Source organism: Colius striatus, chromosome 6 (assembly GCF_028858725.1).
Source record: "Colius striatus isolate bColStr4 chromosome 6, bColStr4.1.hap1, whole genome shotgun sequence".
NCBI classification, from domain to species: Eukaryota; Metazoa; Chordata; class Aves; order Coliiformes; family Coliidae; genus Colius; species Colius striatus.
The window spans coordinates 19,449,344-19,466,535 of NC_084764.1; the positions used below are offsets into that span (position 1 = coordinate 19,449,344).

General features: G+C 38.3%; 1 protein-coding gene across 5 annotated transcripts in view; it reads left to right on the forward strand.

Annotated features, from left to right (window-relative positions):
• Positions 1-17,192, forward strand: part of PRORP (protein only RNase P catalytic subunit) — a 46,672-nt gene that overhangs the window by 3,179 nt on the left and 26,301 nt on the right. For 4 of the 5 annotated variants that reach the window (XM_061998710.1, XM_061998709.1, XM_061998713.1 and 1 more), the window contains exons 3-4: positions 595-642; positions 4,235-4,367. In XM_061998710.1, the coding sequence (XP_061854694.1) occupies positions 595-642; positions 4,235-4,367 (181 nt within the window). The remainder of the gene's footprint in view (positions 1-594; positions 643-4,234; positions 4,368-17,192) is intronic. The other variant, XM_061998714.1, reaches the window with a different exon arrangement.

Sequence of the window (17,192 nt, forward strand, 5' to 3'; positions counted from 1 at the left end):
GATAGTAAGCACAAAGGCAAAGGGAGAGGTGTCTGCAGTAGCACACTGGCATGGGCATTCCTATTTTGTAACCTATTCTGGTTTGGATCTTGTGGGCAAAAAGGAATAGTGACACCAGTGTGATGGTGGCTGTGGTAGTGGTGGTGATGGTGATAATAATGCAGAGCTAAAAAGTCTCAATGCAACGTTTTGATGTGAGGATCTCTTTCTTAATCTCTCAAGATGACATCTTTATAGAAGTCTTGATTCCTGCTTTCCCATCTCATATCTGAGATGCTTTGTGAATGGTAGGGCAGCAACTTGAAAATTGTCAGTGCCACCTGGATGCTTGTATGGTTCTTAATATTTGGGGACAGCATGAACTGAGGAGGTTGATGGTGTTAGTTCTCTGCCTGTTGTTCAGTGCTGGTTCTTTATATAAAATTTCCAGGTATTGCTAAATTATATACGAACCTTTGTGTGATTTCTTGGCAGGGTAGGTGATTATTTGGTCTTTTATTTCTAAATGTTGATCAAAATAGAATTATCTGTATTTCAGATATTGTTAAATAAGAGTCTCATGTTTTTATTTTTATTTCCCTCTGTACATATTAGTATTCCAGGAGGGAACTGGACAGGACACTTGACCAACATTAAAGACAGGTAAATGCAACATTTTATTTAAAAGTGAGGTGTTGTCTTGATTGTCGTGAACTCTTCCTTCTTAAATATAAAAAATAGCTTTCTTTATATAAAGAAGTATTTAAATCATCAAGAGTGTGAACCTTGTTGTGTACGTGTGATTTCCCAAATTCCAGTTTCCAACTCATTCTTGTGCATCAACAAGACCCAACATGCACATTTGGAAAGGAATCAAGCTAAGCAGAGCTGAGACAGAAAAATACAGAAAAAGCAAGCTGCATTTTACTGGGTGGCTTATTTGTTTACCATTAAGGAGTTAAAGACTTTGTTGGTTGGCTTTATAATACTATCATTTAACACAATAGTTTAACAGCAGCTTTGGTGTGTAAATAGGTGTCTCTTGAAAACTGATATTATTCACACACTGGAGTTAATTTGTACAGATGGAAGGGTTTTCTCGTTCCACCTGATTTTCAATAAAGACAAAAAGATTCTTATGTTAGATTTTCACCAGAGAGTTAGCTGGTTCTGTATTAGAGCATAATTTTCTTATGTCTGCAAATTCCCATCTTAAATGTTACTCTGTTTGGAACCCAGTTCTGTGATTTTGAAGCAAATTGGCATCTATAAATGTATTGATTTTATCTTCAATGGGTGGTGGGGATTTTTGGTGGTTTATAAAAATACACTGAAGTAGAAAAGTAGAAGCACACATAGTCTGCTGCTTTTGAAGCCCATGAAAGAACACTGTCTGAAGAGTAAGGGTTGTTCACTGTATGGTGGATTATTGTTATGTATGAGTGTTACTATACTGTAATATGGTAATTCACAAAATTCTAGACAACTTTTTTCAGCCTTTAGAGTTTTAAAATTCTAAAACTCTTTGTCTTGGTTAAGAGGTAGCTTGTTATCTTACTGCCTGTAAACTCTGTTATGGACTTTGAGAGCTAAACTAAGAACACCTCACATTTTATGATGGATTAAGAATCTGCAAACAAAGTGGTGACAGGGTGCTGTGTGGTAGTTACTTTGTGGTAACTGTATTAACACGTTTTGAAATAAGTGAGTTTGAGGTAGCCTACTTGGATAAGTATTTGTATAAAATTTAAATTATTTCAAGAAAACAAAAACAATGTGACAGTTTTCTTGTGTTTAAATGGCTACTGACAAAAAAGATCCTTAGAATTTAAGAAAGAAAAACATTTTTTGCTTTTGTGAATGGTTTTTGTTTGGGATTTTTTTTGTCCTAATCATATAGGACAAAGCCCATAAGGTATCTCTGAAAATCATAGAGTGATAGGGACTAGATTCATCTCTGCATTCAGCATAACTGATATATTAAAATATGAGTCTTGAGTTAAAAAAATCCAGAACAATTTTTTCCTAAACCATTTGACCATTTATTAGGCTTATTTGTAGATTATTCTGATTCTGTGTAAATGCTGACAGTTATATCTAATATGCTTTTTCCTCTAGCACTGAGCTCCTAGCTTCTTTGAACTGTCATAGAAGCTTGAACCCCCAACAAACAAACTTTTTTTTGCTGACCATTTTTCTTAGTGAGTTAGAAAAAGCTTTGGATTTCCAGGACCAGCTATACAAAGCTGCAGCTCAAGTACTTCGAGCCTGCATTCAAATTACTGTAGCATATCTGACTTCATGCTTGATACACAGGTTCCATGATACTCTGAGTTTATCTCAAAAAGTAGCCTCTCGAAAAAAGTAGTTAAATGGTCAATTAGCTGTAAGGACAGCTACCTATCCTACAGAAATGAAAGCCTTACAGGTGGGAATGACCAACGAGAAGTTACAAAAAAGGTAATTTTAAGGGTATGATTACAAAAAAAGCAGCAATTAGACTAAGGATCCAGTATTGAAACATTCTGAATGTTTCTTCTGCCTGTTTTGCCTCTGCTGCATTTGGGAATTCACTTTGAGAGTTCACAAGAAGCAGCAAGCTTCAGGAGCTTTGGTTGGTGGTGGTGCTGTCAGGTGGTTTGACTTGTTGGGGTATGGGGAGGTTTTGTTGTTTTTTGGGTTTTTTTCAAAGTAATCTGAAAGTAATGGTAGTTCCAGAGGGATCCAAGTTAGCTATGGGACAGGTCCCTAAGCATTAGGCTTGATGATTTTGAAATAGTCTTTTGAAAATTTGTTAGGTGTTTCTTGTCTGTTGCCAAACTGAAGTTCCTTAATGCAATTAGATGTGTTTAATGGCACCTTTACAGTTACATGAGCCGCCAGTCTAATTGTTTATATTAATATTTAGGCTAAGCCTGCAGTAGCCACAGTGGATTGAGCAACTGGAGTGTATTGTTTGTATGCAGCAGTGAGTGTCCACTGCTGGGATTTCATGCGTATCTCTCTTTGATTCAGTTAGTGCATTGTCAGCATTGCAATTAATGCAGTCTTGGCTTATAGTATGAGCGTTAATGTAAATAAGTTATGAATTGTTGGGAGAATTTAACTTTTTTGTTTGCCATGATTCTAGAAAATGACAATGACTTAGTTTTGGCATCTATAGGATATCTCTGTGGACTCAGCCAGGGGAGAGTAACTCCATCCATTTCAACACTTAACACTCAAATCCTGCATTTCAGTTCTGAGATTGTGCTCACGAAAATAAGGTATTTGTATGGATTTAGAGAAGAACAGTTACTCCTTCAGTTCATAGAATCGTTACAGTTGGAAAAGACCTTTAAGATCATTGAGTCCAACCACTAACCTCATACTGCCAGGCCCTTTGCTAAACTAAACCATGTCCCTCAGTATTTCATCTGTGCATCTTTTTAATATCTCCAGGGATGGTGACTCCACCACCTCCCAGGGCAGCTTGTTCCAATGCTTAACAACCTTCTTGGCAAAAAAGTTCTTCCTAATGTCCAACCTAAACCTCCTCTGGCACAACTTGAGCCCATTTCCTCGTGTCCTGCTATTCATTCCTGGAGAGAAGAGATCAACCCCCACCTCACTATGACCTCCTTTCAGGTAGCTGCAGAGAGTGATCATATCTCCTCTCAGTCTCTACTTCTCTAGGCAAAACATCTCCGTCTCCCTCAGCTACTTTTCATAAGACTTGTTCTCCAGACGCCTCACCAGCTTTGTTGCCCATCTCTGGACACGTTCCAGCACCTCAGTGTCCTTCTTGTAGAGAGGGGTCCAGAACTGAACACAGTTTTTGAAGTGTGGCCTTGCCAACATTGACTACAGGGGGACAATCACTTCCTTGGTCCTGCTGGTCATAGTATTTCTGTTACAGGCCAGGATGCCATTGGCCTTCTTGGCCTCTGGGCACACTGCTGCTGTCCATTTGCACCCCCATGTCCTTTTCTGCAGGGCAACTTTCCAGCCACTGTGCCCCAAGCCTGTTTCATTGCCGGAGGTTGTTGTGGCCTAAGTGCAGCATCCGGCACACATAAAAATATTTCCAGTGACTTTTATAGGTCTTGAATCCATCCTAGAAGGAGTACAACTAATTTTCTGATGGTTGTACTACGTTGGAGTTCTTGTGAAGAATTATGCTCATACATAAACACTCAAAAAGTTAGTAAAATTTAAAGTATTTCTTACTTAAAAGCTTTTATCCTGTTATTTTCTTATTTCACTATTATTACAGTGGACAGTGCCCAGTTTGCAACCATCAGTTGGAGGATAGTGACCTCACTGAAGAGGAATATAACAATCTCAGTGAAAAAATTATAAGGGACGTGATACATGGAACCGACACTTTTAGAAAGACAAGTCCACAGGTAGGTCTGGCACACTGTAAGGTTCATTGACTAGGAGGGTAATATACAATTAATGTTCAGGTACTTTAAAAACACCAGAAGTGGGGTTTTTTTCTTTTGCTTTAAACATTAATAGGCCATTAGATATTGAAGTATCCTGTGTCTCTTTTTCAGTCATGTTTATAAAATGGGTCTAAATCTTGACCTCTTTCATATTTTCTTTGTTCTTGTATTTTCAGTGAACTGTTAGTGGATACCAAAATAATGAAAATGTAGGTTTTTTATATTAAATATAAGCTAAATTTTAAATTGGAATAAAACCCAGTAACCGGAGCAAATAAGACATCTAGTATTTTGAGCTTGTGAAAAAGTAGAACTCCTAGTGTTTCAGAAGTTCAGTATCACATCTGAAGCTTGTATTTATGTGCTGAATATTTGATTTTTCCAGTAGAGCAACTGTTTGCCAGAAACAATAAAGAACCAATTGTCATTTTGTTCTGTTCACTTTTATAACCAACCAACTCATCAACTACCTACCTCTCAATTTTACAGATACGTTTGTATTTATAATTACAGTGTACATCAGGAGTATCAAGCTTTTCAAAGGTCATTGTAAACATACATTGTAAACATACGAGAGAGAATAATTCCCAGCCACTACAGCATATTGCAGTTCTACTTCTTCCTCGTTTAGTGAGTAGTGGTTCAGCAGTAGCGATACAGAATGATGCCACTAGATGGAGCCAGTGCCACATCCCAGGGTGGGTTTATTTTACCTTTGTAAGGATCAATGTAATTTTTTTTGCAGGTGGCACCTCAGTTCTGCACTGGTTGTGAAAATCCGGTAGAGGCCACTAGGTTTAATTCTTCGAGCTTTCTGTAGACACATTGTGCATGTGTGATTGTTACAGAAACTTGAAACAGTTAGTGTTGGAGTATGTGCAGCCTGTTATTGTTCAGACATCTAATTTCCACACATTTTTCTCCTCAGTTCAGGACTTTTAGCAGATCTAGCTGTGAATTGTAAAGGGGAGTGAAATTATCCTTAAAAATGTAGTGATAATTTTAACTATTTAATGATATTCTATAGTATTATAAGGTAAACAAACCAAAAGGATGTGTTGTTTGCACCCTGTACAACTAACTGTTATCAGTTCTCTAAAAGCCTTTGTGAAAATTACGCTTGAGGTTGGTTTGTTAAGGAAAACAACAACAAAACCTGTAATTCTTTAACCAGTTAGCTGTCTAGTTTGTGAAGTTTCATTTCTGTTCCCTATGGTAATTGCTGTCTTGAAAATTAATAGTTGAGATTAGCAGAAGGCAAGAGAGATTTAAGAAGGGAGTTGTGTGTAACAGCACATTCGTGCCCAAGCTGAGCAGTGGTGGAAATGATATTCCTCCTGTTTGAGAACTTGATTGACCAAATTAATAAAACAAAAACCCAATACAAAATTTTAAGTTTTTATGGCAGCAGATTTTGTTAGCTGAAATTTGGTGATTTGTCACTGAGTTCCCTGACTTTCTAGTTTGAAGTTGACCATGGTCCACTTCTGTATCGGCTGGCAGTCACTGAGAGGCTGAATGGAGATGAACTCAGTGTGTTTACTGTTGAACGTACAGCTTAAAGCCTATTTCCTCAATGGGTTTTGAGCATGGATGTGGGGGCAGAGGCAAAACAGTGTTGTGATGTATCAGAGATTTCCAGAAGCAAATTTGGGACTTTTTAGTTGCCTTTGTGCTGTGAAAGCGGACATATGGTGAAGAAAATATGCTGCCCATTTTAGGCATGCCAGACTGTGTGACTTGTTTTGCAGCCAGGGTTTTCCAGAGGAGAAACTAGGTGAAGAGGCTGAAAATAGGAGGGGTTTCCATTTTACAGTCAGTAACATTTTTTTTGTGGTGGCTGTAATTCAAATAAAAAATTAGTTAGCTTTCTGTTCCTCCTTTCCTCCTAACAAGTTTTCTTTAATGAATCTGCATTTATTGCAGTGAAATGATTATTCAAGGAGACAGTTTGAGTTGTTTTGAGCTGTAAACATATTTTTTCCAATAACATTTCAAATTGAATATATAATGCATTTTGAATATTTTTCCTTTCTTTTTTTCCACTGAAGAATACTTTTTTGTCTTAATTTTGCAACATTGCTTTATTTGATTTTGTTTCTCTCACTGAAGAATAATGGCGATCAGAGTAGAAAATTAGGGACAAAGATTGGGTCTGTTGAGGGTCACCCAAAAAAGGTCTGTTGTGTCATGATTTAAAAAAAAAATCCCTTTTGTAATTATTTTTAGGAAGGAAAATCAAGCAGCTTAGGTTTGCAGAATGTCATTATGCACTGTTTACAAATACACTGAAGATATGACTGGCATGAACTGTAAAACTGATTCTCTGTGATAAAAGTGCCTGTTACACATTAAAACCAGACAAAAATTCAGATCTCTATGCATGACTGTTGAAAGGTCTATTAGGGTGTCATAGGATGATATAATAATGTAGTATATGTGTTATATTTTTCGTATATATCACATGTTAAAATGTATGTATGTTATGTACACATATACATGTATATATATATACATGTGTATATATATACATATACATATATATATATATATAAAGCAGCCTGCTATAAGAAAGAAAACAATTGTAACAAAATTGTCACCTTTTATACCAGTGTCTATATGATGTTCTCAGTCAGTGCCTGTTTACTCTGCATTTAACTGGGAGCTATGACATTTAGTCTGATATGATGTAATTGGTATACTGAGGAGCAGAATGAGCTTTCACTCTGATGACTTTTCCCGTTGCAGCTGCTCTCAGGTGTTTCTCTCAAATATACTGTTGTGGTTTAACCCCAGCTGGCAACTAAGCCCCACACAGCTGCTTACTGACACCCCCATATTGGGATGAGGACTAGTAAAAGTTTCTCAGAAGGGTAAAAGTGACAAAACTTGTGGGCTGAGATAAAGACAGTTTAATAAGTAAAGCAAAAGCTGATCACACAAGCAAAGCAGAATGAGGAATTCATTCCCTACTTGCCATGGGCAGGCAGGTGTTCAGCCACCTCCAGGAAAGCTGGGCTTTGTCATGCATTAACAGTTATTTGGAAAGACAAAATACTGTAATTGCAAATGCCTCCCCTCCCTGCCTCCTCCTTCCCCCAGCTTACATGATGAGCTTGAAGCCATATGGTATGGAATATCCCTTTGATCGTTTGGGATCAGCTGTCTCAACTGTGTCCTCTCCCAATTTCTTGTGCACCCACAGCCCACTTGCTGATAGCGTAGGGTGAGAAGCAGAAAAGGCCTTAACTCTGTACAAACCCTGCTCACCAGTAATGAAAACATGTCTGTGTTACCAAAACAGTTTTCAGCACATATCCAAAACACAGTCCTGTACTACCTGCTGTGAAGAAAATTAACCCTGTCCTGGCCAAAACCAGCACATATGCAAATACATACAGTAACTTCATTCTCTTTGTGACTACTTCATACACCTGAAAAGTGTGAAAGGATTGAGTAAGAGTTAATGCCTATGGAGATTAAGGGCTAATTGGTAGCCTTTTGAGTATGTGTTGATGTAGGGCTATAAATAAATCTAGGGTAAGAGTTGATATTTGGGAGTTAAAATACTTGAAGCACTCAATATGGCTGTGGTTAGGCTAGAGCATTAAATTAGAGGTGGCATCAATAAGGACAAATATGTTATGCAGTCTCCAACAGCACTGATCAAAAAACTTCCTTATAGCTGTAGTTTGATTGTGCTGAACAGTTTGATTCTACAGGTTTTGCAGAATATCAGATTGCCTTGTGGCTGATTTTTAGTTATGGGAAGGTTGTACAGTCATTAGCTTGTAGATAAGGATAGGGCTAGCATTGCAATTTTAATTAAATGCAATGGTATCAAGTCTGAAGGCTCATTTGTCATGAAGATATGCAGTCACAGGTGTAGGGAAACCTACAAAGATGAGACAAAATTTACAGATAGAGTTGAATGGGGTTTTTTTTTTTTCCTAGATGCCTGCTGGATATGGGTCACTGGACTCAGTGAGAGTAGGGTTAGTGTTCAGCAGGGCAGAGTCCTGCATTGCCTTAAGAGTGAGGTTTGCCGCTAGATTTTGTAACATCCACAAGGATAGAGGAGAACTAGTCTGAGTGGGACTTGGGATTAGCTGTGGGTTTAATTCAATTGTGGTGCTTTGGCTAGTAGAACTAGAGTTAGTTTGGAGGTTAAAGGGACTGCTATCCCCAGAGCTTGAACCACGAGACAAATCTTGTAGGTCTAGTGAGCACAGAATAAAGATAGGTAATGGTTTATGGTGGGTTTGCAGTTGCGTTAGTAAAGTGCTTAGAGCCTGACAACACTGCAGCACAAACTGCAGCCTTTATCCTGCTTACTATCTATCCTCCTGCCTCCATTTAATTCAAGGTGAATGTTACACTGTAGTGATATGATCTGCTAGAGATGAGGGACCTTCAGAGAGGAAAGACCTTCAGAGAGGAAGGAAAAGGAGGGCAGGAGGAGAGACTGAATTGGAAATGAGTGGTGAGAGACAAAGGCAGTTGGAATTTTTCTAAGATTCTTCTTGCATCTTCCTTTTCCCCAGAGACTGCTTGTAACAGAAGCAAATGGAAGCAGAAAGAGTCTTTTGGCAGAGGAATAAAATACATCATGGTTTCCTTAGAAGCAAGAAATAGACTTACATGAAAATATAACAAATTCAACTCTTTTTTTTTCCTCTCAGTTACCTCAATGTTAGAGAATGAGAATCTTTCTTAGAGTGGATCACATCTTCTGGAGGTTGTCCACAGTGCTTCTGTTCTTGGTTCATATAACAAGGAATGAGTTAGGGTTTTGTTCAGGTCACTTGGTCTCCTTTGCCATCAAATAGTTATGCAGCAAAATTTTACAACCTTGCCACACAGGAATGTTCCTTTCTTCCACTTCACTGTCTCCACAAGTTCATTGTCCTCCACAGTCTTTTTAAACTGCTACTTTGTCACTTCTGTATTTGGAAATTGTCCTAACATGATACATTCTTCATATTCTAGTTAGTGTAATCAAGTTAGAAAAATCTGGGTTTAATTTTAATATTTTTTGAATGCTAATTACTTGCTTTAAATACAGTTGCTAACCTTAACTTGATCCTACTGTGTATCATATAAAGATCTTGCTAACCAAAATACAAACATGGTTTGCAGAGTCAGTGATTTTGTGTCGTCCTTACATTAGCAGGAATGGATAAGAAGAAATAGAGAGAAATACACATTGTTGAAGAATTTCATCAAGGCTTAAGAATATCTTGATAAAGATCTATTTTTTTTTCCTGTCCGTTAGTTGATCACAGAGGCAGGCAGGACCATAAACATGAAGTTGGAACAGTAACTTAACTAAGGAGTTAAACTAATATGAATTACCCGAGTAGCTGGTTTTTAAGGAGATTATTTTATCAGGAACCTCTTGGAAACACAGTTCTTGACTTGCAGCTCATGCATTCCCCTCAGTAGGATCTTGAGACTTGTTTACGTAACACAGACTGCATACACTACTGTCCTTTCTTTAAGTGTTTGCTGTTTCCGAACATTGCTAAGTTATGTGATAATATTTCTAAAGCAAAATTAGTGCAAGTGGATGTTGATTTAAGCCATTTTGAAATATTACCACTTGGAACTTAAGCGTTATTGAATGGTTCTTTATCATTTGGTCCTTTGCCAAAGGTCCATTGAAGTTAGGGAGCTAGTCTCCAACTGAAGTCAAAGACAGATTCTTCAAATGCTGCAGAGGCCTGTATCAAATTGTCTAATATAAAGCTTTATTATAATTTATGATAATTAGAATAGCTTATCAAGTTATAATAATTTCAGATTTTCTATACAATGCCTCTTAGGATATGACTAGATTTGGTCTAGAACATCAGCAATTTGAGGAGATATTTTCATTACACTATGATGATCATTTAGGTTGATACAGTTCTTCCAAGAGTCTGTAAAATATAAGTGCCCTTTCTTCCTTTGTTATGCATTGTTTCATATTTCTAATGCTAAATTTAACTTTGTTTTGTATTCATCCTTGGTTTGGCTTCTTCTGTGCCATCCTCTTTCCTAAATATCTGTAAAATATTTAATATATATGGGAATTAGTACAGAACTTCAAAAGATACTGATAATTTTTTAGCTGACCTTTTGTTTTTTTCTGATTCTTTTAATGCTATAATTATTTCAGTGTTTTAGCAGCTTGTTATGAGGTCTTGTGTCAAGTTTTCTGAAAATCTAATTAATGCTGTCTGGTTCTACTTTACTAGCTTTTTCATTGACACAGGAATGAATTTCTAGAAATACCCTTTTGCAAAAGTTGAGCACATTAAACTCTACCAGATCATATTATTCCAGAGAGTTTGCACAATTTTTAGTGATCAGTTCAGACATGTTACAGACGCTGAATGCATAGGCTTATGAGCCTCTGGATCGTTTCTAAAAATAATTAAATAGGGGTAGAAAATGTGGTGCCATTTGGATTGCAAATATTAGTTAGCATAAGTAGTGCCTTTTTTTTAAATTAGCAGACCTGGCTTTAGCACCCTGCCAGCTGCTGTTTGTTCCTGTCCCCTTTTTGCCCCTGTAAGTGTGCCAGGAAACAAGTGAGCACAGTGCCATGGGCACAAACCTAGATGATAAAATAATGGTTTATTTTCTTATGGATGTTTTTTCAGCAAGATTAGTTCCTTGTTCATATGTGCTTCAAGCACTTTACCAGCACAACAGCGAAAACAGCGTGGGAGTACATGTGGCTCTCTGATACTCATGTGGCATTTTTCCACATGGGTATTAGGGACCATGTGTAATTAAGCACTACTCTACTTACATGAAATGATATCTTTTCTATGATGCTTATGCTGCATTGCTTTTCTATTTTTCCAGTCTTTCTGTAATGCCCATTACATTGTATTTAAGCATTCAAGTCAATCTTTTCCAGACTTAGTGTTGTATTAGATGGTTTGCCCTAAGATGAAATGGTTCCCAAATATCTGATTTAGTTTTGAAAGCACCAGGAAATCAAAACATTTGTGCCTTTGCAAAGTTGTGTTGTTTGTTTGTTTGGTTTTAACAAGTTGTTGCGGTCCATTTCTATACTTTTGTGATGACAGTTTTGAGGCATTTTCCCACCAAGGTGAGCAACACGTAGTGCATCTTCCTCCCTCCAAGTTAAATGTGCTCAGGGAGGACATTTCAGAAATGCACTGCCTGGGTTGCTGAGGTCTAAGTTTTGCGTTGGCCTTGTGACTTACCCTCTCCTGTCTGATGTTAGGCAGGCAGGGACAAGACCCATGACAACACTGCCTGCTGTTGATAGGGGATTATGAACAGGCAACACAGAACATATCTCAGGTTGTCAGTGTGCCTGCAAGTACCTTCGTGGTTGTGATGATATCTCTGAAGGCTACAGCCACAGGAATCTATGACTCCTGTATTATTTGTTAACTTTAGAAGGGTGTAACGGAGGGCAAACAAATTGTATACAATCCAGAGTACACAGTGATACCATATACAATACTGAGAAAAGCCCTTGTGCTCATAAGGGTTTGAAGGGGATTTCCAAGCTTTGAAACTGTGGGGGAAATATTCTAACCCTTCAGGCATAGCAACAAACAGATTTAAGAGTGCTCCAACAGGGTGCCATAAAAAATTGGCTGGATTTCAGTTTGATAGCTGAATTTTATTTCTCACACTCTGATGCTCATTCTTATGTTTTTCTTCTGATACCAAGAAACACTGCTGAAAACAACAACCCCTCTCACTTTTTATTTTGTGAAGCTGTTAAAAAGTGAATGTTTTCACTTCTCTAAAAGCTGCCCTTGTGGTGCTTTTCAACACCATTTTGATACTTAGGGCAGAGTTACAGAATACTTAATTGTAGTATTAATTAATTAATTAGAATTTACTCTTTCCTTGCGCTTGAGTATGTTGCAATTTAAGGTTGAGAGGGGAAGCACTGTTTTTTCTGTTGAACAAAGTTTAAACTATTGTGAATGCTCTTGAAACAATATATGTTGAATACTGTAGTTTCTCACTTTTTAATTTGACTTTAGTGTCTCTCTGCCCTTCCTGTTGGGTGTGTGTAAACTTTAGTTTAGAAGAAGTGACAAGCGGCCTTTCCTGCATTGGTATTCTTAGTTTTTGGTTGGGCTTTTTTTCCAAATTCCCTTTGTTGGTATGAATATAATAGCTTTTCATGTATTTAAAAGTCTTCTATGGATTTGCTCATGTATCTCCTTTGCATTAGTTTGGTTTTTGATACTTAGATCAGTGGACATTTTGAGTTGTTGAGGAATTTGAGCAATACCGTGATTTTATTTCTAGTTGCCAACATTTTTCCTATTTATATTTGCAGAGAAAAATGCTGAAGTGATCTAACCTTTCTGTGATCTGGTGGTTGTAATACCCTTAGATCTACTATAGACACTAAAGTTATTTCTAAATACTAATTTGAATTACCACCTATCAAAGGACATACTTGTTTAGCTATGTTTTCTTTGTTTTGTCTTCAATTGTGATGTTTATTTCTAATGTATTTAAGGTAGTAAATCTGTAAATACTAACAATTAATTCCTCTCCTCATTTTATTGTACTTTTGAGACTTGCATGCACTGGTGTTGGAAGAAAAACATACATACTGTTTATAGATGTAATTCCAGAAGTTGAAACAGTATTAATACTCTTACAGAAAAGTCCTATTTTCAGATTTATTACTATTTGCTATTTCAAATATTACTGGCTGTGTAAGCCAAACTTTGGAATTCTGTGGTCATGCTTTTTTTTAAAAAATACTTTCTAAAGGAATGGTTTAATCTTTCTACCTTTCTCCCTCCCTTTTCTCAAACAGTAATTCTTACACTTCAGTTTTTAGGTTTTTTTTGTCTCTTGTTTTGCTGCAATACCCCAGGTTGAGAGATACATCTCATGTTGTAGTTTCACAGTCCAGTAAGTTAGTATAGTCAGATCCACCAATGGGAAAAGGTGATCCCAGTAGTCTTACTTGCTACTAGTCTCATTCCTATTCCACATCCTGGCTGAATTTTCATGCCAGGATAAACCTCTATGCTCTGACCCAGTCTGGTGCAGGCAAAAGGCTGTTAATTAGCTGTATTAAGTTTCAGTCCTCTTGCCGACAAAGTGTTTGTGTAGTTAGAGGCAGGGACAAGGCTGGGAATGAATGGCTGAGGAAATGGAGAAGGTAGAAATCCCCCCTTTCTGTGGTGGCACCAGTACATACCAGGATGAAATGATGGTGAAGTAGTGCATGAGTCATCCAGCTGGCGTGGAGCACCAAAAAAAGGTGAGACTGTTTTGTGCTTTTGCTGAGATATGAATGGACTTGAGGCACCCACATGCTAGCAGTTAAACAAAAATCTATTTGAAATAGCTTGAATTCTTCACGTCAAGGTAAATTCCATCATAGCTTTGTTATGGCTGGTTCTTACTTCCAAACTGATTTCATCAGTCTGGTGCCCAAAGATAAGTTTTCTTCGTAGAAGATGTGATGAATCATTTCTGATGGTTGTGTAGTTGGCATTCCCCTATTTTCCCAGCTGTGCAATGGATGAAGTCAGGTGGTTTTTTTTTTTAAATTCCCTTTTCTTTTGTACATGATGTGAAACAGGATATCATTGGAGCCTCTCATGAGCACCCTGCTGCATAGCATTTATTCCTGCTGCAGGGAGGCATGTACAGGTGGTGCATGGGCTGCTAGGGAAGGCTTGTGGTGAGTTAATAGCCTTGCTTTACTACAACAGTTTTCTTTGGCTCCCAAGCATTAAGAGGATCATGTCAATAAGCAATGCTGTATATGTTTTAAAAGTTTTATCCCTTCAATTGCCATATGTGTGGAAGCAAATTTGAGTAGTGTTTCTGAGGATGTTTCCTCTGAAACTTTGAGAGATGAACCTGGTCAGAAGAAGTTAGAAATCAGGGTTTGCTCTGTTCATTTTGGTGTGAAACGAACAGAGAGAGAAAGTAGCAAAGTGGCATGTTGAAGGGATTAATCAGAAGTACCCCTTGATGTGTTCAGCAGGATATTTCCATGCAGAGGTTCCTGTGGCATACGCGGAGGTGTATATGGATCACATGTTGCATTCTCCATTTTTAAGGGGAATGCTTGGTGCACTTCTCATTGCCTAAACCAACCGGCACTGAAGATTATTGTGTCTGGCTTCTGTTGATCAGCTGTACTGTAGCTGTGGCTATACTCCATTTGCTGCTTATAAAAAAGTTCTTCTTGTTTCAGTTAGCTAGTGAGTGAAATAGCTTTAGAGACTTGGGGAATCATGTCTTTGTTACTGTGGCCGTAGGAAAGACTTGCATAAAATCCTAATCTTTGAAAGATCAGCATCCTTCAAATTGTGTACTTTCTCTCTTTGCTGTGGGTTGGCCCTGGCTTCACAACAGGTGCCTACCAAGATGCTCTGTCACTACCTTCCTCTTCAGGAGAGGAGTGGTAGGGGGAGAAAAGAAGGTGAAAAAAAGGTAAAGGAAGTTTGATACAGCAAAGTCTGTGTGTGGGAGCAAAGGAAAACGAAAGATTTATTCTCTGTTATCCATGAGCAGACGATGTCCTGCTGCTTCCCGGGAACCAGGACTTCAGCATGAATAGCACTTGCTCCAGAGACAAATGTCTTAACAAATGCTCCCCTTCTCCTCCTTTCTCTTAGCTTCTGTTGCTGAGCAAACATCAAATGATACGGAATACCTCTTTTGTCAATTTGGGTCACCTGTCCCAGCTATGTCCCCTCTCAAGATCTTGCTCACCCACAAGGTGAGGGGGGAATGTTGGAGAGACAGCCTTGATGCTCTGCAAGCACCACTCAGCAGTAGCAAATCCACTGGTGTGTTATTGACACCTTTCTAGCTACCAGTACAGAGCACAGAACTATGAGGGCTGCCATGGGCAAAATTAACTCCATCTCAGTCTGACCCAATACACTCTTATAGTGTAAGTCTACATATGTATAGTGTAAGTCTACGTATGTTTGAATAACTGTTTGTTCTGCATCTGGATGACAGAGTTTGCTGCTTATTCCTCATCCCTGGGAACCGCGAGGATGGGAGATCTGGTGATGCAAATGCTGCCTCTCAGCTGAGCAGACCTGGATTTTCTCTTTTGGTCTTTTTTTTTTTTTTATTTTGGAAGAGGGAAGGAGCACTTTTGTGTGTTGCTGGGGAAATATGGATGGTGAGGAGAAAATGAGCCAATCCTTGGGGATTTTTAGTCTGTCTGAAGCTTTTCACTAGGGTCATCTGTATTTGGTGACATACATTAAACTTGGCCCTTTGTTTTCTGCAGTTACTCTGTTTTTAACTCATCTCTCTGTGCAGATAAGAGTCTTCTGTGACAGAGAACCTTCTGTCCCTGTATTGCAGTTTACTGGACAGGAGGAGATGGCTAGGAATGGCTAGGGTGGCCCAGGAAACAACACTGAAAAGGCTGCAGCATCTCCCCAGCTCCAAAAGTGGGCAAAGAGTGGGCAGGGGTGAACCCTGACCCACTGAATTCCTCTGCCACTCCCCCAACTCATGCTGTAGTGTTCCCTTGACAAAGCATTCTACTCTGCTCATCAGGGAAAATCCACCCCTCAGGAACTGCTCTGTAGCTCTTATCACTTGAAATAAAATATCACTTCAAAAATTCTCCAGAAAGTATTTGGTTTATGTTGAACTAAGCCCTTAAAGAGATGTACACTATATTTATAAAAAAATCTACTTGACTCTAAACACGTTTCTTCAAATAATACTGGTCTTTTTCGGCATTAGGAAAATAACGCTCTGTTGGAGTGTGTACCACGTTTGTCATCTGCTTCCACTTTCTTTTATGTGTTCCATTTTCACCTATCTTTGTTGCAGAGCACTCCTATTTTACCTTCATTTGATCTGCACATATTCTGCTTCTTTTTTCTCTTTCCGATGTTTCAGACAGCCATTGAGTATCATAACAGTGATGACTCATCTGATTTTGAACCATGGGCAAGTCTACTGGATGGCATGAATCCAGAAGTCAGGAATCCTGTTATTCATTTTGCATTTGTTTCTCCTCCCTCTCCCTGCCCCTGCCTTTGCTAGTGACTTTCTGTGTCTTGATTTCACTGTTAGATGGCAAATATTTCTTCATCTATGTAAAATACGTGGAGATTGGGGTTGTGGGTCAGGGAGAAAAATCTTTGCAAGTGCTAACAATTTCTCTTTTTTTGAGATGATAATTTTCTTACCCAGCTTTTTATACTTTCTCAATAACATTTGTTTAAGCTATGAAGAAATTAAAGGTCACATAAAAAGTAATTGAATCTAGTGGTGCTCTAGACCAAGCGCACTGTTGTCTGTGTTCTCCTCAGTGAGCTTTTGGCCAGTGTACTTCTGTTCACTTGGACATTATGCCTGAAATTTTAACATCCCACCTGGACGTGTTCCTACGCAACCTGATCTAGGTGAGCCTAGTTGTAGCAGAGGAGTTGGACTAGATGATCTCTAAAAGTCCCTTCCAACCTTTACCACTCAGTGATTCTATGATCTCACTTGATTGGTTTGTGCTCTTCATACAAGTAGCTCTTTTCTTAGTATAACTTGTCCAAGCATTTTGACTAATTTTGAAGTTAGTGATCATTTGTTATTGCCTGACAGCAATGTGTTTTCTGGACAAATCAATTCTTTCCTTCCTTTCCCCAAGGAAGAATTGTACCTGCTATGTAGGTTTTTCTTCAGTTGTTTGAGGGGATGTTTTTTCTTTAGGCTTATGTTGCCATATGGCTACATGGGAGAAGGCAATATTGGAAAAGTGCTTGTATTTTGAGCAGAAGGTGT